Raw genomic sequence first — 27,240 nt, forward strand, 5'->3', positions numbered from 1 at the left:
CAAAAATTTGCAAATAGCTAAAGGCACCCCTTTGGGATATGTCTCATATATCTGCTAAGTTCTGCTGAAAGATATTGAAAGGTTTTCGACTTGTGTGGAAACAAAACCCATCCCCTTTTTTGAGACCAAAGTCCAAATCATTTCGAAAATCTACTTCAATTTAACTTGACAGTGAGGCAAAAGCAAATTTAGCTTGTGATTATACACATATTTTTATGTTCAGTGTATATACATCGCATATACATATTTACATCAGTGTTACAATCAGGCCACCATCTCAGAGTTCCGTTGAGGCTTGTCTTCTGTGCTTTGTAAGTGATACCTGAAAATGAAAATGAAAGGATAATAAGAATTGACATACAAAGACATGCGAAAAACAGTAAAAGCTTAAATCGGTATTCATTTTGATGTCTGGATGTTTTATACATTAAATGCTCTCTAACGCTGTATAACAGATGACAATATAATTTTTTATTCACAATCGGAACTCAATGAAAATACCTTTGATTGCTTCTGCATTTTTTCATTGCTTCGGTCTATTGCCTCTTGTACATTTCTTGGGAGGGTGTTCTCTTCCCTTGGGGCAGGCATGAAGGGCTTGAAGTCGGACAGCTTGATGGCCGGTGTGTGAATGTCCCCCATCTTTCTAATGTAGGACACCCACCACAAGCCTTCCTCTTCAGACAGCCTGGTAGATGACGCACATTTGGCCAAGTCTCTCCCCATGGCCTTACAGGTGTCATCTACCTTTTCCTTGTCCAGAGTGACAGGTGTGAGTGTTGACAGGTCAACCTTAAAATCCAATGACACCTTTCTGTAGGTTTCACTTTTCAGTGGCCAATCTTTATAAAGCATGGAGACTGAGGACCCCTCCATTCTGAACACAAACACATGTGCCTCCTTGTGTCCTTTAGGTGAATCACAGTTGATAAACAACTGCCTCACGTCCCAAACACCATCCAGTACAGTAGCAGTGGGCTTTGGATCGTTACTGCTGGCAAGGACTTGCAGGAGAGCATCACGTGTTGCAGCAGGTTTCTGTCTCAGCTCCCTTGCAAACACGCTGAACAGCTGGTCCACATCTTCATGAGTGTGGCCCACCATGAGAAATGAAAGTTTCACCTGGAAAAGAGTATCACTATTAAAATACACATTCAATTATTGGATTATTTGAATATCCCGAGATTCTAATAAAGAATGTTAAAGATCCTCTTAATGACCTCTATTGCATGCATTCCCACACTGTTTATGTAAATATGTTGCAAAAAGAACACATACCTTTTTGAAGATTTTCAATTTGACTAACAATGCCAAAACATACAGTACGGTCTTGTTCTTGTTATCTTTTGGCGAATTGTCAGCTTGTAAATACAGCGTTTCTGGTAGACGCCCATGGTTCAGCTGAAATAGTAGTTTTTAGTAAATGAATTAAATACGATTTCATAGCATTTGTGCAGGAACAAATTTGAAACAAATGTTTTGTGATTAATTAGGCAATGACTCATATTGAAAATATATAGTAGTGTTACCTGTGCAATTCTACTGAGGACATACAGAAGCACTGTACACGTTACATTTGCATCGCCTGGAATACATGTATTCCAGACAACAGCATGGGTTGCTTGGTTTCCATGATCCACAACACCTGTCACGTGGTGCTTGACATGTGCAAGGCTGCCATCAATCTGAAATGTTCGAAGATTATTGTATTTTAATTAATGCCTGTCAAAAACTAGTATTTTTACTATCAACATTCATTACACACGATAAGTACATGAATAAAGACAAATTCATTATATTCAGCTTTTGAAATATGAGTGTCAACTGTTCAATCGTTTAAGGAGCCTGTAATTCAATATGTAATCATCACGCATGTGTACCTTTGATTGTTCTGGAAATACAGGAAGGTTTGTCTTGTTTTGGTCCATGTTGTCAATGATGAGGGACACATACTTAGATGGTGACCTCTTTGCCTTGTCCCCATGTTTGTAATATGTTTCTCGAAGTAGCCTGCAAACACAAAACATTTAAAATATGAAAACTACAGACATACATACAGACAGACAAACAGACAGACAGACATACACTGAACCTGTAAAAACCACAAAGCAGTGAGTGGCCCTTTTGTGAGTTGCTTATATTATTTCCTCACATTTAATATCTTGTGATGCAAAATCCATTTCTCAAACTACATTTTCATTAACTTCATTCATTATTACAGAAATAACGAACCTTTGCAAAGCTAGGTGTCCCTTTTTTTCTTCTTTCAAGGCCTTGACTTCTTCCTTTGCCAAGTTCTTTCTTTGTAGTGCATCTCTATACAAGATGCACAGAGAGCACTGTGTGAAATCCTTTGACTGGAACAAGAAGTAAACAATTTCAACATCACCATTTATTATTTGTTCATAACACATGTCAATGGCATCTTTCAAGCTGTGAGAACACTGTACTTGTTAGGTACTGAAAACTAAGGAGTATCACAGTAGTTTATATAATTGTAGTAACATGAAATAGATACATGTTGACAACTTACCACTTGGTATATCCTACTTACCTTCAGTATTTTCACAGATGAGAAGAACTCTCTCCAGAGCTCCTTAAAACGGCTATACCCAATCACCGGCTTGCCCTGATCATTGTTGTCTTCAACATAGGCATCAAAGATTTGCCTCTTTGTAAGGCAAGATGGCAGCTGGATTTCTGTCTTGTGTGGCATGTGGTCTCCATGTCTGTAAACAAACATACAAACATATTTGTCTGATTACACTGATCAGTGAGTGAGTTAATATTTAACGTCACACCGGCAATATCTCAGCCATATCGTGACGAACATTGATCAGTGATTGCACACTGTGATTTCAAGGACAGAGATAAGCAGCGGATTACTCAAGACCCTTGGAAATGGATGGGGGGAAAGGAAGAACAAGAGCTGTCTTAGACAGTTTGCACTGATATGAAAACAAAGCTATCAACATAAGTATATTCAGACATTAGGTGCTGTGTAATACAAAGAATAACCACAAATAATAACAAAGATGATATTATGATGCTTTAGAAATGTACATGCAAACCAACCTTTTGAAATATTGATCCAGCCACACCTTTGCATCCAGGTACTTCAAGGAATCATACTTCTGATCAGATCTTTGATCAACCTTTTGTGGTAGGCAGTCCTTCACAGCTCTCCCATGATGAAAAAATCTAAAAATATATTTCATTATATATCACAACATTGTACTTAACACAATCCCTACATACAAAAATTACATGAAAAAAGATTCTGTAAACCCACTTCTGAAAAAATTTACAATTTTCTTCACCTTTACAAGATAACCTCAACAATTATGCCTAACTTACCTGCTTTTACTGATCTTGAATACAGTACACCAACAAACACTGCAAACTTCATGGCCTTCAAGGGTGAAGAGAACATCTGACAGTCTTTGTTCCTGATATCTGAACACTGCTCTCAAATGACTGTTGATGAGGCGGCTCTGTTTGGTTTGGGTCTTCCTCCAAAACGACAATCTCAATTGGTGGATAACTTCAAAAGACAGTTTCTTCATACACTCTTTCACACAGCACTTGGTCTCCAAAGCTTCTTTTATGTCTTGTGATATTAATGCCTTCTGTTCTCGTTGTCCACATCTCTTTGACCTCTCCCCTGCAAAACATTTTCAATCATAACTATATCTGAAGCAATATCTAGGTTGATGTCCTTGAACTTCCAGTGCATTATGTTTCCCTTCAAATATCATAAATGACCCTGACTCACCAACATTGCATATGTTACAGGCAATACCTCAAATCCGTGATTATGTGCATCCATTTTCATTGAATTTATACTGTCAAGAAATATACATATTCGTTTATTGCATATACATGATCACCATATGTCAGACCAGAAACTGCTTCATTTGTGGCTGCTAGAAGAATTAATCTCTCTATTTTTTGACTGAGACAGAAAGGTTTTCCAAGAAAACATATACATGTTTGTAGCCAGGTTGGTGGAACAGTTAGCAACAATGCAGTGTAAACACTCAAGATTTTAGGGATTATGCATTCCTCATAACACATTCACAGATGAATTTCTTATTTTATGTGCTTCATCCTAACAATAGAACAATTGAATAACCATTAGAGGGGATAAATTGTACACTCACTTGGACCAGATCTAATGGGCCGTCTGTCAGAATATGGTTCCTCACGTGAAAATAGTGTCACTGAAATACAACATTAAACAGAAAATTATTGTTTGGTTTGTTTCCCCACGTTCCATAATATTCAAGCTATATGACACAGAACCAGAAACCTAGTGATTGAGCATTATATTTGGCTGTCAAGTAGGTGAGCAAACCTGACTACACGATCGCCTACTGACATGCATGGGTTTGTGGACACCAATCTTAAACCAGTTCGTCATGGGTCAGTGCATTTGTAAACATTGTTATCACTTTACAGATTGAGTACAATCAGTGATGAAAATATTCCGTACATGATTTTGACACGTCTATTGTGCAATAGCACTAAAAGTAATACCTTGGGTTGCAGTGTCAACAGCAGTCTTACTGAGAAATTGTGGTGCCTTTTCTGCTCCTAGAAATGAAATACATCATTATTTACTTGTAAAACTATATTCTCCCTCTGACACAAAACAAAAACATTCTCATAAACCCACAATGCCCCCAAACTTACCTAAATTGCTCCACCTGTCCCTGCCAGTTAAAACTTTAAAATGCCTGCAGAGCAGCAGTGTCACATTGACAACATAAAGTTAATGCTGACATCTCTGTTGAATTAAATGAACACACCTGTCGAAAGTAATCCTGACCCACTTGACAAATCTTCAAATTTGACCAATCTTCTCATCACAGGTGTTTGGCCTCCTGTGTAAAGATTGAAAGAATGATTAGAAAAAAAAGTCAATTTGACTGCTTATTCACAACCTTTGTATAAACCAACACTTTTAAATACATGGAGGCTGATGCATGCTAACACATCCATATAAATAAAAGGCTCAATTAGACACACAACAAATGGTTGTGATATGGGCCTTACATGACAGACTGAAACAACTTTACAAACAGGACCCTTATTGTTACAGATTGTTTTGACAACTGTGCAAGTGCTAATGGCTAATTTGAAGAGAATAGATCTATACTGTTAGTATTACTGAATGAAACATTTATTCCAATAATTTTGTGTCTCAACTTGTGGATTTACTGAGCCCTAAATATCATTACAATAAAATATAATAAGGCTTTGTTCATTCACTTTATCTGTGACATGTGGCATTATAGCTTAAATGAAGTGAGTGATTGGGTTTGATATTAGTTTGAACAGCATTCCAGTTATACAAGACATACATTGTAACAGAAATGATGTTGAAACCTGCAAAACAGCAGTTTCACCAGATGTCACAGAGTTGAGAAAATAAAATATTAGCATCCATATAAAATGTAATAAACAAACAAATTAATACAATCCCACTTGTTCCCTCTGATACCAAGCAAAAACATTGTCATAAACCCACAATGCCTCCAAAGTTACCCAAGGCCAGAAATCAAATTTGCTCCACCTGTCTGTTAAAAATTGGTGAGGGTCAGTGTCACACTGACAACATAGATACTGACATCTTTATTGAATTTAATGAACATACCTGTGGAAGGTAATCCTGCCCCACTTGTCAAATCTTCAAATTTGACCAGTCTTCTCTTCACAGGTGTTTGGCTTCCTATATGTGAAAAATAGAAATTATTATTGATTTCATGAATGTTTGTACATAAAGTTAATAGAAAAATCAATAAATGTCAGTATACAATTCTTTCATTAAATTTGTAGTACACATGAGGCAGATTTATTATGATTTGCACAGTAGACGATTATATATATAATTACGAGATTCAGCTCAATAAACCAGCTTTGACAATCTTCATGTGTAGTGCATTAATCAATTCAACATGTTTACCCTGGATGCTGAATACATATACATTCACACTCACGTAATCATCCTATGATATGCAAGAAATAAGTTCACAATGACATCTTAAACTGCTCAAATCATAAAATATTTCATGCCGTTTTCATGAAAATAAGCTGGATGACTTTTGAAACCTCAAACCTCCCCAAACTCTTCAATCACCAAGGCACAGTATTAATATTTGGTATCATGTAAAACATCTGACCATAACTAACATCAAGGGTTTTGATTGCAATATTATAATGATGGCTTTTGCATTGAGCCTGGAATATATTCATATATATATATATTTCATGTAATGCCATATTGTATTATGGAATGTTTTATTTCTTCAATACTGAATCAAGCTGTAAACATATTCTAATGCAGGTTGCAAACATGTGCATTCAATCCTGTCTAAAGACTTTATTTTATTGATTTGGGCAGGTGTGTATTTCACCATACTTCCACCTGTATCAGCCTTGACACACTGCTTGTGTAGGCCGCTTCCTGTTTATTCCCGGTAATTAGCAATCACTGTGGTCAACGGATCTGGGTCTGAATTACTGGGCTTGGGGTACTGTACGGAATTACTGGGCTTAACCATAAAATTAATTGATCCATGAACAAGAAACTAAAAACATACCTAAAGGCGAGAATTTATGGATGCCAACTTCTTTGAAGTAGTATGTTCTTTGAAGCTGACATGCAAAATAATTATCTCCATGTATCGGATATGTGTATCAATGTTCAAACACTCTACTCACGTTGTATTAAGCTACATATCACCCAGAGTCAGATAAAGGTTTGCGGAATTTAAACGGCGTTATGACATTAGATATTTTTGGTTACGTTCTCTAGTGTTATCCTATACTGTATAGTCGTACTTCTTGTCAGAGATATAGAGATTAGAAATAACTGAGATGTAGATTTACTGTACTCGACGCAACGACGCAAGTGTATCGTAAGTTTACACCTCTGCGCCACCCTCACGTCCACGTCCACGAGATAACCCTGTCGACAGCTGAGACAGTGCCATCCTACCACAAGCCACAAATGACACTTACCTGGTACAGCACGTAGGTAACGCTAATCAGGTGCAATGCCAACCAGTATCTACGTTCGTATCTCTTGCATGCTCTCTTAACTTATTTTGAAAAATGATAAAAATTGTGCGCCGTGCTAAGGTCCGAAACGAAATTTAAAAGACGAAGTAATGAGAATTGTTTATTCACACCGGGGATTCGTCTAAAATATCGCGTTAATCTGTTTGAAAATATTCCAGTCACAAGCATTCATTCGTCCATTTCGTTTGAAACAATTTATTCCTTGAACATTCATCTTACCTCTTTCTGTGCCTTTCCTTTTGGTCAGATGTCTTGAAGAATGGTCTTTATTGGTGATGACGTTAGTATGATCTATAAACGGTTGAAAAACATTCATGAATGACAATGTCAAATGAAACGCATTTTATATTTATAAAGAATTCAATACCAGCATAAAGCAAACGTTGTTTGAGATTTACACAGTATTTGGTATCAATGAAAAATGTGAAATCATTCTCACCCATTGCAACGACGTCGAAGCTGAGCTGACAGCTGATGACGGTATCCAGTACTTCACCCTGATACTTGTTTCAGTTATTTGCCGACTTGATAATTAGGTCTCTTTTTACCGTGTGACTGAACGCTCTCGAAGAATGAACGAAATGGAACACAACTGATGTGCTCATGGCACTATATACACACCAGTTAAAAACAAAGTACATTGAGAAAGGTCGGGCGTCGATGATTGGTATTGCAAAACAAACATGAAGGTGTATATCCGTGAAATGTCATGCCAGACTTACGCACGGTAAATCTCCAAATCATCTGACTCACATTCATATCGTTCTGCAAATTTGGGGAGAAGCTGTGTACACGCTGTCTTTGCAAGCTCCAATGATGCGTCCTGTTTGTCGGCAACTTCAAAGAGCGGACATCTGCCTGCTGCACCAGGTAGGTATAATTACCCTCTCCATAATGCACTGTTGTATCGTTTGTATTGAATGATGGTAATCCATAATCGGATTGGGCGGAGTAAAACTACATTTCTCAAACATCGTAATCTTCAGTGCCTCATTGAGTAGACCTACGGTCATTGCCATGCCGCTGGAATATATTCGGGTACTTTATGAACCGCCCCATCGCATTCATGATCAGTCAATGCACAATGGCACAGGCAACTTGGTCTCTTTCTGTAACAAATAGTACTTTGTATTTCAGCCACAGCAACAATCCCGAACCACGTGCAGTCAGCAGTGTTAAACCGTCTGCTCAACGCACTGCAGTCACTATACAGGTGAGGGGTAATGGTATATTATAATGTTTGATTTACAGAAAAGCCGACCAAAGAATGTGGCATTAAACTATTTTGTTCACATTGGCATTTTTATGCAGAGCACACTAAATAACAATTAATCAGATGTTTTCACAAACACCTTTTCATCTATATGTAATTTGTAGAAAAGTATACATGTATCATGAATCGACCAGCCTTCCTTAATGCATGCATATGTTGGGCGACCTTTGGTATTTCTGTTATTTCACTAGAGCAGAGCCGAGGGTTTTTTGAAGACAGATATTACGTAACAATATAAATGCTTAAGTACCATATAAATGCTTCCTATTGATATTACTATGCGAGCAGTTTGTAAAAATTATTTGTAAGATATAATTAATTAGATATGAAACATAACTGTGCAGGACCAATGTATATTGCATTAAGAAGTAATGTTAATGTCTTCCTGAAGTCAAGAACAATATCAGCATCTGGTGTTGATCTGAACCAACAAAACATGTAATGGATGTTACCCAAGACGCGTATTGTCTATGCAGTGCCGAGGCAATTAACGAGGCAATTAAATTGCCTCCTCGGGTATTGTCACTTTGACCAGTATATTGTTCCCGATGTAGCTGGGGATGGGGGTGATAGTGATCTTTATGGGGGAGCTTGTAAAATGTGAATGCCCCACCTCCTACCCCAGACACTTAAATCTATATATATCTATATATAGTGGACTCCAACACCCCAACCCCCTCACCCGTGCCCTGTACGAAATCAGTGACGACCCCCCTAAAACATGGGTGCAAAATTGATGAGTAGATATTTTCTTTTCGTCTTTCGATTCCTATTTTGAAACTCAAGGGGAACTACTCTAGATTATGCAGAACGAAAAACGCAGGAAGGTGTATTCATTCATAGTAAATATTCTTGGTCATTGTTTAATTCGGAAATTGTTACATCGGACACCGGATTATGTTGGCTGACTTAAAAGTCATTTCCTTATTTTCCTAGTAGACATGGGCCTCTCGGAAAATCGAATTTAACCAGCAACGCCAAAACATTCGAACACATTTCCTTTATTGAGGTAGGCGTTTACAAATATTGATAAATATTCGACATACCTTGATGTACAAACAGAGGCAACATCGCGGTTTATCGGTCGCAGCTTGTAGTGCTAGTGATGTTAATGCTGCATGTGTAGGTACAAGTATAAAACTTATCTCAAATGTATTAAGTGTTAAGGTTTTAATTTCAGCTTCATGATGATGTCGACATTGAGTGCCCCATACACAAGTATTCAGTTACTGACAACTTATGGAGTGACCTGTACAAACGAGAGGATTCCGATGACTTTCTGGAGACACTTGACATGCTGATGGGTGTATATAAAGTTACATATCAAGGTAGAAAAAATATTTAATATATTTTGAATGATATTATAATTTAGTTCTTGACAGTGTTATCAGTTTTATCTCCTATTTCTTTAGGAGCTGACCTGGTTCAAAACCCCTGGATACATCTCTGTCAGAAACCCTCCTACAGATGTACAACCCTAAATTTCAAAGCTACAATAATGGTAAGTTATTGATGTTGTTTTATTGGACAGGGGTTTTCTTACTGAGTACTCCTTTCTTGGTAAATTATACTAATACAATGTTGATCCATTCCACAGACAAACTGATGCAAAATTAAGCATGGGGTCCTTGTCACATCCCCAGTTTATGATGGTTTAGATTTATCTAACAAGGTTTTTCGAAGTCAAAGTCCCTACCCTTTAATTCTATACCCTATTGACCAAACATACATCCCCAGTTTATGATGGTTTAGATTAATCTAACAAGGTTTTTCGAAGTCAAAGTCCCCACCCTTTAATTCTATACACTACTGACCAAACATACTTCCTGCACTAATGCCCTAGTATGGTGATCTACCTTCAGTTGTTGGCGATCTGTAGCCCGCGTTTTATTTTGTACTGTCTTTTTTAGTTAAAATGTTTTAGATTTACAGTCTAGTTTTATATTCATATCTGTGATACTCTAGGACTTTAACTATCCATCATCGACAGATTTTACTCTTTCAAATGTTGTATAAATTGTCCTCATCATGATATGGCTGAGATATTGCCGATGTGACGTTAAATGTTAACTCACTCACTCCTGCACTAATAAATGTACAGTGTCTAAAATGTTTCAATATTTATTTCATCCAGGCTTTTCGCAACCTTCACCCAAGATCAGGTAAAAGTGAGACAACCCCTCTTGGCAGTGCAGATAATAAATGGAGAAAACAGTGCCAGGCGGCTTTGAAACCTACAGATCCATCACGTGTAAGTGTTACTTAGATCTTGTCATGAAGCAGTTCACTTATAATTCATTGTTGTCCTTTTTTTTCCCCAGTTTACTTCAACCTATTAATATATGCATCCATTGTTTTTACGTGTGCTCTTTCTTTTCAATTTACTTAATTTTCCTTTTCAGCATCATTTTGGTGGTCGTTTCAAAGTTCACCTTGCAGTAGCTGCAACATCTGACAGATGTTATCGCCTCATGCTTGAGATCATGGATTTATTCAGGCTTGGTAAACTAAAGGAGCAGAAACATACTAAAGTGAACACATGTCTGTTCTTGGAGACTGTTTCATTCAAAGATGAGGCAACCCTTTACAGACTGTTGACAGAATTCAGAAACAGTGAAATCTCCAAAGAAGAATTCAATCTTCAACTGAAACAGATTAAACAAGCAAACAAGGTATAAGAACAGATTCAGATCTAAACTTTGAATAAACAATAATTCCTTCAGTTAACTTCAACACGAGAACCATTTATATGGTTATGTGGCGTTTGGCATTAGAATATATCAATATGCATATTCTATTTGAAGGGAACTGAAATCAGTCAGGAGGCAGCTACCGATGTATTGATATTAAAGGAACGACTGAAAGAAAAGGACAGACTGATTGAGGAGCTGAGGACGCAGAACCTATTACTTAGACAGGAACTGGATAAGATGGTATGGTTCACTTGTGTAAATGTACATTCATTTTTCTGATTCTTTGGCAAATCATGCTTACAAATGTCCCCCAGAAACCTCTGCTGGTCAGTTAGGGTGACTAAACATTTGGGTGGTCAGACTCTGTGACTTTGTTGATTGTGTGTCATTCTTGATGGTGTATCATTGCTGATAACACTAGTGGTGGTCCGATTAATTGAATTAATCGAAGATTGGTCGCAGTGACAAAATGATCAAGCAGTTGATCATATTTTCTCATAATCAAACACAAACAGTTTTGGAACCCTTGTTTACATTAACAATATTTTTCACAAGGTTGGTTTGTCTCTGTCATTAAATTTACATTACATAAGCACTCTGAGCTCGTTCAAAGTCATGACTGAATATATCTTACAGACTCAGGAAATTTATTCCTAACATACTAGTCCTCCTTTTAAGATGTGAAATTTGCAAATGCATTTTGTGCAATTTAAATAAACAACAACATGTTTTCCATGTTTAGTGTGCAATAACAAACATTACAGGTAATTTTGACAAATGACACTCACCATTTTCGATGATTGATAATGAACCAATCATCAATTATTAGATTTCAACCAATTCCCAACACTAGATAACACCACACTCGGTCATATACAGGCACTTGAGTAAGGCATTAAAAAAGAAAAGAAAAAATACCTAGTCTGGAAATACCATTGTCTTTTTTTCAGAGAAAAGAAAAATCACAGCAGCTACAAGAGCATCGGAATAAAGAAACTTTGCAAGAGGCAGAGATTGCCTGAGCCTGATGTGAGGATAATTTTGTATTTGGACTGATTATTTTTTACTAAAGTCAGTAATGAGTTTTCAATAATAATCATTCAAAACTGTCATGTCATGTCTTCCCAAGCATTCACAATATTGCATCTAGTCATGCACTTGTGTCAGTTGTTGGTTGTTCAATGCACACCTGGCAATATTCCAGGCACTTTGAAGACACCTTGTAATTAATTTTTCTTATTGATATCATATCTGCTTTAAAATTTAACATACATGATAATGCCCACTGTAAATTGTTCATTTTCTAATTTATAGGTGTATGCATTCAGTGATAATGATGATGGCCGTGACTTTCAAATAACCCTAGTTCAGGTGAGTTACAGTAATTCCTTCTCAATGAAAACATGCCAACTAAAATGAGTTAATGTCAATGAAGATCTGAAAAACGGAAATGGATTGGTGGGATTGTATTACTCATAAGAAATAATATCATTTGTTAATAATCAGCATTTTCAACTGCATTTTGCCATTTTGCAGAATATACTTCATGAGGAATCGGCACAGGAACATCTTGAGGTTAGTTAATAAGCCCACTTTTCCCAAAAAAAATTTTCATATTGTTTACCCTTAATGACAATGTTCATCCTGGTGTTGTGTCTGAAATGATTTTGGAATCAACTCAGCAATTCCATACTTACATATATTAGCATATATTTGATGTGAAGCTGGTAATTTTATTGTCAACTATGGTAAAATTCACTGATTAGAGAATAACAGTCTGCATCGTCTTTTTAGAATATTCCTGGCGTGGAATGTCCAGAGCTTCCAGTAAGTATTTTATTTCAATTTCAGATTCTGTTGTATTTTGCATGTTAAATGTCAGGTATACACATGGTTTGTCAATTGAAACTGAATGTAAATGATACATATTATGATACACTTCATCCAATTTATGTTTCTTTCTGGCTTGAAAAAGCAGTTCTTGTAAGTTTGGCACTATTTTCAGGTGATATCTTACAAAGGGAAGAGCATCAAGAAGGGGTAGAAAGGTAATTACACTTAACATATTTAATATTAATTAAATTCCTTTAATAAAGATATACAAAAGGTAAAATGAAAACTAAACTGTTCTGATTAAATGCACCTATGAATTTTTTAATAACTAAACAAATCAGTATGAATGATTACCTCTATCACAAAGTTATGGTTTTGTAAATTATAGAGTGGTATTAAAGAACAATGATGTCATTCATATTCATAAGGTATCATACTTTCTTTATCAGACTCTTCAATCAAGTTCAAATATGAGAAGCTTGAAGAAAACAGCACCTGAAAAGGTAAGTTATAGAAACCTTAAACTGCCATCTGTGAATTGGATATATATGAAACGCTGAAGGTTGAATTAATGATGTTTTCAAACATATATTAATTTTAGATATTCCTAGTTTTTTTTGAGTGGCATTAATTATTTAGATATTATTTCATATTACTTTAGATATTCCTATTTTAAGATAACAAATGGTTTTATACTGCTTCAGTTTGCTCTTGCCACAATGTTCCACAGTCTATCTGTACATGTCTGTCATTGTAATCATCTTCCCAATGCTAGGTCATGGAAAAGGAATATCAATGAAATGTCGATGTTCATATCACTCAGCCAACTGACTTATTTTCTTTCTACTGGTCATGATGGCAAATAGAACCCTACTTGTACAAGCTTCTATAAGATGGACAAATAACATGCGGACAAATCTATTTTCAGGCATCAAGGATTGCAGAAAGTGAGGAAATGGTAAGTTAATAAATATCTCTACTGCTAATTAATGGCCTATTTTTTTGTAATATGTGAATACTGGTATGTTGTCATTGATATAATTTTTATGTAAAACAACATTTTCTTTCAGGCTGAGTCCTACTTGCAAAAAAGGAGACACATGAATAATGAGGTGAGCAATTATGAAAAGTGCTAGTCTGTACATGTATTAGGATTTTCTCGGGCCATTTCCAATGTTGCTGGGGCGGTGTTGGTAGCCTAGTGGTTAAAGTGTTTGCTCGTCACCCTAAAGACCTGGGTTTGTTTCCCCAAATGGGTAAATTGTTTGAAGCCCATTTCTGGTGTTCCCCGCCATGATATTGCTGCAATATTGCTAAAAGCGGCGTAAAACCATACTCACTCAATCCAATGTTGCTGTACTGCAGGTATCAATTTTGTCGAATCTAGACTGCACCAGTGCAGGTAAAATATTGCCAGTGCAGGTAATGTGTTCCACCACAAGTGCATGGCATCTAGTGACATTTCATGGAAGGGGTCAGTGTGTCAGAGGAGAAATATTGTAATGGTGGACAAGTGGATTTTGCTGTGCAGAAATGGAATTAAACTTATGAATGAACATGTTAGTTCAATTACAAACATCTATCAAAACATCTGTCAGTGTTATTAGCTATGACTTATTGTCACACAGCACCCAGTATATATTATGGATCATCAGTATCAGTGTTTCAAGCAACTTGTGTGAAAGATATTTCTTGGTAAATTTTTAATTAGAAAACTCTGAAAATAGACTACAAAAATAACAGTGAGCTGACTAGTTCATTTTACTAATCATGCATGTCATGGATTTTGTCCATAGATACCCCCCTGCAAATTCAAGGTTGGAATGATTGTGGAGGCATTAGAGGATGACGGCTTTTGGTATGTTATTATTGTCATCATTTTTCAAAGAAACTTCACATTTGGAAATCACAAATTCATGAGTTACATCAATTCTTATAATTATTTTCAGATAGATTTGCTAAGGTACTGATCATCATTTGACGCAAAATCAATAGTCGGACCCTCTTTCATTCTGAAACTTCTTGAAGGATAACACTTTTTGTGTCGCTCAAAGAATTGCAGTGTTTATTTTTCATACCTGAAGCGATTCTGCATATTTGGCAAATCTACAACAACAAATTTGATAAGTTTGAATCTAGCAAAGATAATTCCCATCTCTCTGGTTATTACTACAGTTACTTCATTTCTGCCCTAGTAGTTACTTGAGCTATAGTCTGTAGTGAAAGTTGTTGTTCAAGAAGGATATAGACATTTCAGTATATAAATTAAAAAACAACAGTGGAGATAAATATTTGTGTGAACCTTCTTGTTTCCATAAATCATAATTCTTTTTATCTTGATTAAAAACAGGTATAAAGCCAAAGTATTGTCACTACAGAAGGAAAGAGTAAAAATACATTGGACTGGTTACAACTTGGATGAGTGGCTTTCAACAAAGAAGGTCAGGTTTGAGGTATGTCTTCTTCTGTGAGTACAATGTACGATGTATATGTAAATGTTTATATCACATTAACCTCCAGAGCTGTGAAGAAGCTACATATTTATATTGTTTGAGATTTTCACTATGATGTTTTCCACTTTGTGAAAGCCTCACGAGAATAAATACACATTTTGTACATGTTTGATTTAGTTGAAGACTGGTGACAAGGTTGAGGCTCCATGGTTGGTGCACAGAGCAGCTCGATACCCTGGCCATGTTGAGCGTGTTGATGGAGGTATTTCTAACATTATACAAATAGCCTATATATTCAAATTATGATTCATATTTATTTTAAACCTTGCATTGTTATTGTGTCTAATATATTTCTAGCTGGAATATTGCTGAGTGTGCTGTAACACTAAACTCACTCACTCACTCTAATATATTTCTAAAGCATGTTGAATGTGTTTATACCTGAAATGAGAAGACTGAAAGTGTTTTTCATGTTTTTCAGAATATGTTCTAATTGAATTTAGCGACATGACAAAGAAAAGAATTCATTTCAAGTATATTGAGAAGAAAACGTAAGTAATCAAATTATTTCAACTCATACAATATGATCCATTCCCTTACATTACAAAGTAGCTTGTGTATTTATTCAGAGGTTAGTTGGGTTTTTTTTGAGGTATCTAGGAATGCTCTTCTGTGCCAAAGTTTGCTTTATGTACCATGTAGAAGCGCAATCGCTCGCCAACTCAGAGTTGCTAAATCTAACAAACTGCAGGCTACCATAGTGTAAGTACTCAAGGCATTGTTCGTAAACTCATGGTAACGTTTAGTCACATGACATGTAATATCTGTGAATTTTGTCATTTCTTTATAACTAAGACCTCACTGTCTCTGTCACATTTAGGTCAACATTTATGCAGTTAGTCATGAAGTACATATCTCTGCCTGTTGTTTTCTGGCCGCCATTTACCATGTACAATTAACCTTCCTGGAATAAATGAAGCGTAGATGCCTTATGCTGAAGTTATTTTCATTGGGAGGGCTCGGGGTAAAATACACTGCTGTCATATGTTTTTTTGTTTTCTGTGACAGGAACCATCTCTGAAACCAAACTGGACTTTCAAGACAACCGGACACTGAGATAAGCCCAAGTTCATAAGTTTGAATTATCAAGTTGGAAGAAATCTTGTTTAAAGAAATCTCTATCTTTATTTCTATTTCTTCTTGATTTATGTTATGTTAGGTATTTTAATTCTTGAGCAGCATCCTACTTCTGGAAACCCTTTACCCTACAACTTTAAGTTGTTTTCAATGGGAAAACGTTATTTAATGAAATTTATACTAAACTCTCCATAATGTTTGCTGAAGTAAAACAATTCTGCTACATGTAACTAAAAAAAATAAATCTGCCAGAGTTTACACAAGTTCAATTGAAGTAGATCCCAAAGTGCAGATTTACAGATTTCTGTCATTTGTATTTTTTCTCGGTTTCCATGAAAACGATTTGGACTTAGTCTCAAAAAGAAGGGGTGGATTTTGTGTCCGAGTCACAAGTCGAAAACCTTTCAATATATTTCAACAGAACTTCAGCAGAGTATATTTATAGAAAATTATATTTTTCATCTCTGATTTCAATGTAAGGGATTTGGATGTAGTCTAAAAAAAATCAAGTTGGACTTTAAGTAACTGCCTCAAGTTGGACTTTAAGTAACTGCCAGATGATTTGTTCTGGCCAGATGATTTGTTCAAATATGTGGGGCCGGGGGGATTTGTCATCTTCTGATGGTTCTTGTTGGAACTGTTAAGTCTGAAATTGATTATTCTCCTTGTAAATATCCCTGTCTAGGTAACAATAAGTAAAAATCATAATGGTCCCCTGTCATGGTTAGAAAGTTCCTTCTTTTCTTGGCATTATCATGTGTTTTGATGTACTTATTGACCCTACTTATTGATCAAATTGTGTTTGAGGTGTAAATTTAATTTGTCATTGATGTGATGGTTTGAATGCCACTCTAAAAAACTAATTATCACAAAAAGTTATTTAGTGTTAAGATATAAATGTCGGATATGTCTCTCTTGTAACACAGTATTGTCAAACTTGTCACACGATACAATTCTCCTTTTATACAGTTTTAAATTTTGTTCTTTGTTACAACCAGCCTGCCATAAAAGAAAGCAAATAACCATAATGTATGTTTTTGTGTTTGGAATGTATATATATATATTTGTATATGTACAGCATGTGTAACTGTAATGTGGTCTATGGCATTTATGAAACAATACATACAGTTATGTTATATGACCCTTGTTTGTGTTATTTTCCCACTGTCTGATGTTAACTCTGCTTTCTATGATAGTATATCTCATCTTGATTGAATTGTTGGATTTCACCAAGTACATGTACAATGTATTCTTATATTTGGCTGGCCTCATTAAAAGGCTGTTAATTGTTTTAAAGTCACATTTACTTGCACACTGCAAATTAGATAAATTCAAAGTAAAATCTGACAAAGAGCAATTCATTCAGACAATTTTAAATGTGCAGGTGTACAATTAATGAAGGCTCTGCTTAATATGGTTTCAAGGATTATGCATCTGCCATATACAATTCAGTGATCCTCTGTCCAGTTAGGGTGATTATAGGAGCAACAGAGGCATATATACCATATTATAAATCTTTTCTGCCAGAAATTTCTGCAGAAAAAAAATTCTGCCAAATTTCTGCAGGAAAAAATTCTGCCAGAAATTTCTGTAGAAAAAAAAATTCTGCCAGAAATTTCTGCAGAAATGCATTTTCAGAGCCAATTTGTGAGCTTATGAAAACATGAACACACTTGCACATTATATTTTTGGATTCATCTCCTTGAGATCTTTCCAATGATATAAAAAATGTTTTTGTAGCATGCTTCCTTCTGGGTGTCAAGTTAGGACTGTCTGGCCATTCCTAAGTTGTCCCGCCCGGCCATGTATGTCATCTTTTATTGAAATTATTTACTTTGTAAAATATATATATTTAGTTTACTGCTTTAATGTTGTTTGTGGCGTTATAAGAATTCGAAACTGAATATCAATATCCATTTCAACATATTCAATAGCATACAGCGGGATGACAGACTTTTCGTTAATAACCAGTGAACAAAGAAAGTACACTCTCTTTATTTGACTTAGTTCCAATGACATTTGCAACAAAATCCCCTAGGCAAACATGACTCTTCTTTTTTTTTTATCTGGTTACAAGGCCAACGTCTTGTACAAGCATGTTCTATTTCAGTTTCGTGTTATGTTTGCAATACAGATAAGTAAGACATTTTCACAAAAGAATTTTCTCTCATGAAGAACATCAATATTTTCTACAATGTCGGAAATACACTGTTATCATAATTATTTCATACGGTGACATATGTCAACTAAGTCAGCTGGCTGCAAAAAACAATTCTATCCGGATCGTCACGGATAGGGAAGGATAACAAGTGTCGGCTGTGCTGCTGTACAGGTGAATGAAATTGAACGATATTGTGATATTTGACTGAATGGTGAGAATTTCTGGGACATTCCCTAGCTGCCGCCTGCGTTACTAACCCAGCGAAACGACAAACAGTGACCAGTTAAATACCCTGATTGGGCCTATCCAGTAGGGATGTCATAACGCGTGACGGTTGTGAGAACAAGTATGTTCAAACATGTCACTGAACATTATCCAATACTCATATTGGAAGATCTGTGGGGCAAGTTAGCTGGAAGTTAAAAGTTTACAAGACATGACATGAGCGATGATTTCATGTTCTCGATGAAAACTCAGAAAATATGCAGAAAATATCCCAAAGGTCTCTTTCCATATACCAGATTGCCTTCAGTTGTGCCATCAGTACCTGCAATGTTTCAGAGGGTCATCGAAACTTTACTTCAAGGTATTGCCTGTTCAACCGAATACTTAGATGATATCACAACATTGGGAAAGATGATCCCCAACATATCAAAAACTTTGGATGGAAGTATTCAAAGACTTTCGGATACAAATTTGAACTTAAAAGGTGATAAATGTGTGTTTATGGCTGAAAATTCGATTACCGGGGTCATAAGTTGGATAAGAATGGACTGCGTCCAGTGCTCAGACATGTTGAGGCCTTCGCCAATGCTTCTGAACAGCGAGTGACAATCGCCCATGTCTTGAGATGTTTAAGAATGCCGAACGATTCATACCTGATTTGCCTGACACCGATGCCGCACGATACTTGAGGGAAAGTCTAAAGCCTTACTACAATCAAACATGACTTGACGCTTTGAAACCCATCATACTAGCGTGTGACGCATCGTCATATAGTGTTATTACTGCACTAGTACACAGACTTCTGATGGAACAGAGTGAATTATTGGGTATGTGCACCGCAAACTCGCACCTGCCAAAGGTAACTACTCTCAACTGTAAGTCCTCAGTGGCCACATTTTTAATTGTTACAGAGCATAGGTCTTGGCTCTGCTATCACTCTTTTGTTAAAGCAAACCAGTTCCTGATATGGTATCGCCACTCATTCGACGTTGGTGTGTTTTGCGACAAGCATATGACTACACTATGATCTACTGGTAAGGTCGTGATCATAGCAATGCTGATGAATTGAGTCGATATCCCATAGAAGATACACATGAGACTAGGGTAGACGGTCTGGTATTTATGTTGGAACAGACAGAAACATCTACTATTACAGTGGATTTCTCGTTGCGGTAAACTCGGCTATATTGGAAGTTATTCTTGGCAGAGGGCGCCGCTATATGGGGCTATATAAAGGGCTTGTAAACCTTGGAAAATGTATCGGACCATTTCAATGTTGTAACCAGTGTTTAATTGTGTGAGAAGTACAATAAAATTATAGTAGTATCTTTAATCACTTGTTTTCTGTAGGGGTATAATCTGGGCTAGGGGGTTATACTATGGCCTAGTTCAGAATATACCCCAGGGTATAAACTAGGCTAGCCCAGTTTAACCCCGGGTATAGTCTGGGACAGGGGTATACTCTAGCCTGTTACACCGGGTTTTCATCTGTGGTGTCGCCTGACCAGCTTGGTCTGGTTTCCTTTTCTTTTAATGTCAATTATGCATTATGCATTATGATCACAATAATTTTCTGTTGCCAAGTGTGGCAGTTTTGTGTGTCAGACGGAATCTTGTCATAGTGAGGAGCAAGCATGAATTGATTAGGGTACATACATCTTGCAGTAATATGGGTTTTCTTCAGTTTGTTTCGTGGTTCCGAACCATGAGATCTGACCTGATCGAGATAAGTAAGGCGAGTGAACATGTAAATATGTTGGTGAGTAAATGCCTCGACCAGTGCCGAAGGAAAATCGCGATTTGTATATGCTTTATATCTGGACTGGCGAGGTTTGTCAGAGAACCGTGACTATATGGCTCTGAAGTCTCGACATAAGGCCACGTATGTTACACTTATGGCAACGTTCATTCTTGTAAAAGCATGAGTCAGGCAAGTGATTGTCTTTAGCACAACTATAACAAGTCTGTTGAGTGCTTGGTAGGCTACATTATCTTGTCTGGCGCTTCTATTCTTCGACTGTGGACATGTCAGATTGTACACTTGGGCGTGAACGTATTTGATTTATACTGAATGAAGACACATAATATTTTATACCTGGGCGTATTTGTGACACAGATAATGTTGGCGTGTTTGGCTTGTTCCAACTGTAGACACAGATTTTTTGTGTTTATGTATAGATTTGGGGCTAATATCGACTTACTTTAGATTCAGACATAGCTCGTCTTTACAGACTCTGGATCTTAAGCATAGATACTGTAGTTTTTGGGATTTTCCGCAAAGAGAATGAAAGGCGTCTGGGTCTGCACGAAATAGGACAAGGGCGAACCATGCTAATCTGAAGCAGGGGAACGCTATAAAGGTATTACTGAATTACGGCATGTTACCCTGGCGCTCTATGTATAGACATCGATTTCCTCCCAGTCTCATGACCCTCCGGTCCTGGAGCACAATACCCCCAGCAAGCAGCACAAATGCAGGCCAACGATAACACAGATCTTATTTACGGATCTTGACTAGTTGCGTTGTGTTTAATATTGCATTAAAAGTACATTAGTTTTAAGATCTAAAATTACCAGTGGGTTGTCCGATTACGTCCGACTGAGTGCGAATGTTGGGAATATGGTACAGGGCCTGGATTTTCGAAGCTCTCTTAGCGCTAAGATAGTCGTAGGTGCCATACCCTAACATTAACTTACGACTATCTTAGCGCTAAAAGAGCTTCGAAAATCTAGGCCCAGTATACGTGGAAAAACAAAATATAACTAAACGAAAAAAATAAAATGGTAAGATTAGTAAGTGAACACAGCATAATTATAGCGCAATGTGAACAGATTCACACACAGCATGGTATTCTGTGCTAGATGGATGTCGGGGCTTGGCTGAAAGTAAAACCTTTCTGACATCACAACATTTATATTGTGTCGCATATATAGAGTAAATATCATATGACGCCACTGGTTGAAAACTTTATGACATTAGAATATTATTTCTCATTGACTTTTAGGCAACATGTGCTTCGTTTTCGTTCTTAAACCGATGTCGGGCAATAGACAAACCAACCTAACCTAGATTCTACACAACATGTTATGCATAACTTGTGGAAGATAATTGGAAAACTATGACGAGTCACACGGCACCAAAGTCGATAAATCCTTGTAATCACAATTTCATCAGCACTAAACCTTCAGCAGGTGAAGCATGAACATAACTTGGTATATTGCTGCATAATGTTTGCACATACACTGGCTCACATGTGGTGTAGTATCACACTGGTATGCCTGTGTATATCGATTGGTTTACATATAGTATGCTAGTCTGGACATCAATTGGTTCACATATAGTATGCTAGCCTGGACATCGATTGGTTCACATATAGTATGCCAGCCTGGACATTCTTTGGTTTGCATATAGTATGCCGGCATGGGCATCGATTGGCTTACATATAGTTTGCTAGCCTGGACATCGATTGGTTCACATATAGTATGCCAGCCTGGACATTCATTTGTTTACATATAGTATGCCGGCCTGGACATTGATTTGTTTACATATAGTATGCTGGCCTGGACATTGATTGGTTTACATATAGTATGCCAGCCTGGACATTGATTTGTTTACATATAGTATGCCGCCCTTGACATTGATTGGTTTACATATAGTATGCTGGCCTGGACATTGATTGGTTTACATATAGTATGCCAGCCTGAACATCCATTGGTTTGCATATAGTATGCTAGCCTTGACATCCATTGGTTTACATATAGTATGCGAGCCTGGACATCCATTGGTTTACATTAAGTATGCCAGCCTGGACATCCATTGGTTTACATATAGTATGCCAGCCTGGACATCGATTGCTTTACAAATGGTATGCCAGCCTGGACATCCATTGGTTTACATATAATATGCCAGCCTGGACATCCATTGCTTTACAAATGGTAGGCTAGCCTTGACATCGATTGGTTCACGTATAGTATGCTAGCCTGGACATCGATTGGTTCGCATAGAGTATGCCGGTCTAGGCATCTATTGGTTCACATGTGACACGCCAGTATCGACATTCACTGGTTTGCATGTAGTACGAAAGCCGTCCTGGTCATCAAGTGGTTCACATGTGGCACGACATGATGGAAATTCATTGTTTCACAAGTGGTATGCCGGTATGGATATCTATCGATTCACAGAGTGAGAGAATGAGTGCGAAAGGAGAGAAACTAAGGTCGAACTACTCCTTCGTTATAATAAAATTAATTCATTTGAGCATTATCATTTCTGCCTAATCTCAAATCCGTGAGTACATTAATTTTGCTGAGAAGTTTTCCCTATATTTGTATAGTCAATAATGTTTGAAACAATATCTCTGCATATGTGTTTGGCATGACGGTTTTATCAATACCACTATATATTTAAGAAAGATATATGATTCGATAAGTATTCATTAGATGATGTATATTTATCCACCATGCGAGGTTTTCAGTTCTACGTAAATATGATCATTATTCTGTTTTTAATGTAACCACGTCATAATTACTTGTGCAGGATATTGGATACCTGTTAAAGATCGGAAGACAGATGAGCGTTCCTATTGTTTATTTTCCGAACTGAAATCAAAATATAGATGACATACCTGTACGTCATTACAAGTATTCTCTTATTCACATCCAAACAACGGTGTATATATCCTAACATCAAAATACAATGTGATAAAACAATTAATTGATACATAATTAATAATTAGTGTTGAAAATGCCAGATAAAACGCAAATTACTCATTCTTAGTAGCATATATACTATTAAAACCTAGGGTATATTGAATTAAATGTGTCTCAAGTATTGACATTGTATACCTTCAGGGTCTAACAGTGTAACATCTGGCTTGATTTGCATTTGTCATTTGTCATGTCAGATGACCATAGATTGTTTTAGGTGATTAGCTAAATCACATTACTGCCCATCACGTCATTTAACATGAAAAGACAAAATCATTAATATCGCGTGAATACTCCCCATTTCAAAAGATAATCCCGGATTCGACTAGGCATATTCCGTTCATTCCATTCCACTCTTACCACTGGGCAATGCCAAGTTATTTGCGAGTATTCGATGTTTATTGACGGTGATGTACTCGGTGCTGGTCATCGCTAAGTATTTCCTGTTGGAGGTCCTGTACACAGTAACAATACGAGCCTTGTGTTCCTGCATTGTCATACTGACACACAAAGCGACGTCCAGGATGTTGTCTCGGTAGTACTGCCCAGTGACACAACCGGGAGTATAATGTGAGGCTATCTGACAGAAACACATTAGTACTGATCCAACCAATCGTTCTGTCTAACGATACCGGCATGAAAATGCACTTCCGTCTATGCCACACTCTGCTGCGCCTGCACAAAATAAGCCTTGGTTAATCAGTAAACGTTGGCCTAAAGACGATTGGCCCAGAGATGCCGCTGTTGACAAGAACGACGTCTTTAAGTAGTGTGACGGTTCTGCACTCGTCGGATACCACATGGACGTCGGGCATGCACGTTTCATCTGTGTCGTCGATTTGAGTCGTCTGCCCACACACAACACCTACAGCTCTTTGAATCACATCTCAAATTTCAGAGGCATGGTCTTGTGCACCGGTTGTTGGCCTGGTCTACCAGAACAACGACTATCATCAGCAGTATTTGCCTGTCGATATCGTGATTGTAACCTGCTAATTACTGACTGTGAAACGTTACGAAGCTCGTGCCAAAATGCTTTGCCTTGCTCTAACTTCGAAGATGCTAATTGCTCGGAGACTTGCCTGTCGTGACAGACGTAACACAAAATAGTTTAACTGAGTCTAAAACAATATTAGAACTTTCACTCTTGGTTTTATCATTTTCGAATTTCACCCCTATAATGTTACAGTGCGTATCATGAAAAGCTCTTGCCTGAAACTGGCGTGTTTGCACGAAATTCATAATACTTTGAGAATGGAACATTGTCAATCATTTTCCATGTCCATACACAATCATATAACTTGGTTCTCGGATAATATTACCCCAAAATGGAATATTCCCTACTACTTTTGCAATGGTATAATGAAACATATCTCGGGTCTCTTTTCTCAAGTCGCAGTATAAACATTTAGTCATAATGATTAATATTGGAATGTGTGAGTATACATGCACATATATATGTTTATTTAGAGTATTTTTTATGGTGAAAGTGTATCATAAATGTACATACGTTAAACGTGTGGGCTTAGATTTATATGTATTTCACCACCACTCATATTTCTTCCATAAATATTGTAACATATTTCGTCCATGGCCAACATTTGTGAACCTCCGACTTTCTACAAGGCGGATTAGTGTCCAAATGATTAGGCCTGGCACCATAAGTTGTCATGGTATGAAATAAACCAATACATAAAAGGTTTGGAATGTACAGTCAGTGGCCAAAAGTCTGTTCGCACCGGTGACGTCACGGCTATTTTTAGCGGAGTCGGGTCCCCTTTTAAAATTCGCGTATCTATGTAAATAATAAAGGTACTCACCTCAAATTTTCAGAATTTAGAGATATGACCCTGTGCTCTTAGGACATCTCGGAGTCGTCTTGGTAAACTGTCATATAGACGACGAATGTAAACGGGACTAAGCCCAGTCCAAATGTCATTCACCACACGGATGAGATCTTGTCTGGAGTTAATGTCACCTAATCTGGCTTTGAGTTGATATTTAACAGTTTTCCATACATTTTCAATGATATTGAGATCTGGACTTTGTGGGGGCCACGGCAAAGTCGGAATATGATTTTCCTGTTTCCAACGGTTAGCCCGAATGGACACATGACAAGGGGCATTGTCTTCTTGGAAAATCCAATTGCGGTTGACAAAATGCCTGGCAACTACAGGCCACAAGTGGTTATCAAGAATGGCAATGTACTTATCAGTGTTCATGTTGCCATCAACGACAGTTAAAGTTCCCACTCCATACGCAGACACACACACCCAAAACATCACTGAAAACTTCGAATTTCGTTCATGATCGGTACGAACTCCAAACAATCGGGTCGTAACCGCTCATGCGACTTTCTCCACACATAAACTTTTCTGTCTATCCCGATCTGGACTTGTGTCTCATCACTGAAAATGACATTATCCCACTCATTTCTTCCCCAATGCAATTTTGTCCGACAAAATCGGAGTCTCTTCTCTGTTAACACGAGAAATGGTGATTTTCTTGCTTACCACATGTCTACGGTACCCCTCAATGAACAATCTTCTTCTGACAGTGCGAGAAGACAGAGTAGTCGGTCCCTGATTGTTATATTTTGCTGTCAAATCCCCAAGTGTTTGCCGGCGATTTCTTTTCACAAGACGAAAAGCCGTCGTTCGCTTCTTGGTGACGATTTTCGGGGCCGCCCACTTCTCGGCAACGATTTAACTGAACCTCGCTCCCGAAAACGTTTTAAAATTTTCTGAATTGTTCTTGGGTTTATACCTGTCAAATCAGCAATTTTGTAGCTTGATTGGCCTTGCTGTTTCAAGTCAACAATTAAATTTCTTTGGTCAGGTGTCAATTCTCGGTTGACAGGCGGCATGATAGCAGACGACAAAAAATATAAACAAAGCAAGGGAGATAATCGCATATTATCGGTGCTTAACATATTTTGTGACCTGTGAAATTTGTACCCCAAATCACATTACGATTGGTGGCTTATCAGCACGGCGAAACGCTCTCAAAGTCAACCTACCCCTCAAAACATGGGCAACGTCACATGTTTTGCGAACAGACTTTTGGCCACTGACTGTAGATTGTCGCGAATGGTTGCTATACTGCTGAAGCCAAGGAAGGCGATATTCGCCCAGTATGTTACAAAAAAAGTCAGCAGAATGACATTTACAGGTGAGACTGAGAAATGACGTGAACTTGCCCATATTATAACATTGTAAATGCAAGCGACAAAATCGTTCCTATTTTCATAATTGTGAAATCGCATCCAAACTCATTTTGTGCGAACGCGACTGTATCATAAGCATGGTTATTCATCTCTATCACATAATGGTGAAACCAGGTGTTAGTGAACGGATCAATGAGCGATAGTACAACGTCAGGGAACTCATCACAAAAAAAACCATTTAAGGGCAATATGCTTGTTCATAAGTAAAGAAAAATAACACCCATGTGAGGCCGTGTAACATAAGTTGAAATCAAATATAATTTTGTCATTGTGATCAATAGAAAAATGGAAAACTCTACTTAATCAAATTGCGAAAAATATTCGAAATCCACACTGAGATATTCGGAATCCACAAGGATAAGAGTGAGTGAGTGATTTCAGATTTAGAGTCACATGGGCAATGTTTCAGCCATATCTTGACTAAAACAAGCTATAGATTTATAATG

The 27,240-nt window shown here is 37.2% G+C and overlaps 3 protein-coding genes and 2 long non-coding RNA genes across 5 annotated transcripts; 4 read left to right on the top strand and 1 right to left on the bottom strand.

Annotated features, from left to right (window-relative positions):
* Positions 1 to 223: 223 nt before the first annotated feature.
* Positions 224 to 7,098, bottom strand: LOC124290125. Its single transcript, XM_046726820.1, has 13 exons — positions 7,027 to 7,098; positions 5,660 to 5,734; positions 4,812 to 4,886; positions 4,164 to 4,596; positions 3,358 to 3,664; positions 3,076 to 3,201; positions 2,555 to 2,729; positions 2,233 to 2,357; positions 1,881 to 2,010; positions 1,530 to 1,685; positions 1,279 to 1,401; positions 502 to 1,122; positions 224 to 322 (listed from the first exon to the last, which is right to left on the bottom strand). The coding sequence occupies exons 5-13, from the start codon at positions 3,564 to 3,566 to the stop codon at positions 278 to 280; spliced, it is 1,710 nt and encodes a 569-aa protein (XP_046582776.1). The 5' UTR covers positions 3,567 to 3,664; positions 4,164 to 4,596; positions 4,812 to 4,886; positions 5,660 to 5,734; positions 7,027 to 7,098; the 3' UTR covers positions 224 to 277.
* Positions 7,099 to 8,223: 1,125 nt separating this feature from the next.
* On the top strand, positions 8,224 to 9,793 carry LOC124290135. The gene is made up of 3 exons (XR_006901841.1): positions 8,224 to 8,299; positions 9,540 to 9,687; positions 9,772 to 9,793. It is a non-coding gene; the product is annotated as an uncharacterized LOC124290135 (long non-coding RNA).
* Positions 9,794 to 9,840: 47 nt separating this feature from the next.
* LOC124290184 lies at positions 9,841 to 12,074 on the top strand. Its single transcript, XM_046726884.1, has 5 exons — positions 9,841 to 9,860; positions 10,494 to 10,610; positions 10,762 to 11,031; positions 11,164 to 11,292; positions 12,003 to 12,074. The coding sequence occupies exons 1-5, from the start codon at positions 9,858 to 9,860 to the stop codon at positions 12,072 to 12,074; spliced, it is 591 nt and encodes a 196-aa protein (XP_046582840.1). The 5' UTR covers positions 9,841 to 9,857.
* A 295-nt stretch (positions 12,075 to 12,369) lies between these two features.
* LOC124290202 lies at positions 12,370 to 12,891 on the top strand. Its single transcript, XR_006901855.1, has 3 exons — positions 12,370 to 12,423; positions 12,589 to 12,627; positions 12,847 to 12,891. It is a non-coding gene; the product is annotated as an uncharacterized LOC124290202 (long non-coding RNA).
* Positions 12,892 to 13,079: 188 nt separating this feature from the next.
* Positions 13,080 to 16,831, top strand: LOC124290167. Its single transcript, XM_046726866.1, has 9 exons — positions 13,080 to 13,100; positions 13,335 to 13,388; positions 13,814 to 13,843; positions 13,956 to 13,997; positions 14,682 to 14,743; positions 15,236 to 15,338; positions 15,516 to 15,600; positions 15,820 to 15,889; positions 16,407 to 16,831. The coding sequence occupies exons 2-9, from the start codon at positions 13,356 to 13,358 to the stop codon at positions 16,417 to 16,419; spliced, it is 438 nt and encodes a 145-aa protein (XP_046582822.1). The 5' UTR covers positions 13,080 to 13,100; positions 13,335 to 13,355; the 3' UTR covers positions 16,420 to 16,831.
* The last annotated feature ends 10,409 nt before the right edge of the window (positions 16,832 to 27,240 follow it).

This window comes from Haliotis rubra, unplaced genomic scaffold (assembly GCF_003918875.1).
Source record: "Haliotis rubra isolate DU_JTF1 unplaced genomic scaffold, ASM391887v1 Scf1121, whole genome shotgun sequence".
In the NCBI taxonomy this organism is placed as follows: Eukaryota; Metazoa; Mollusca; class Gastropoda; order Lepetellida; family Haliotidae; genus Haliotis; species Haliotis rubra.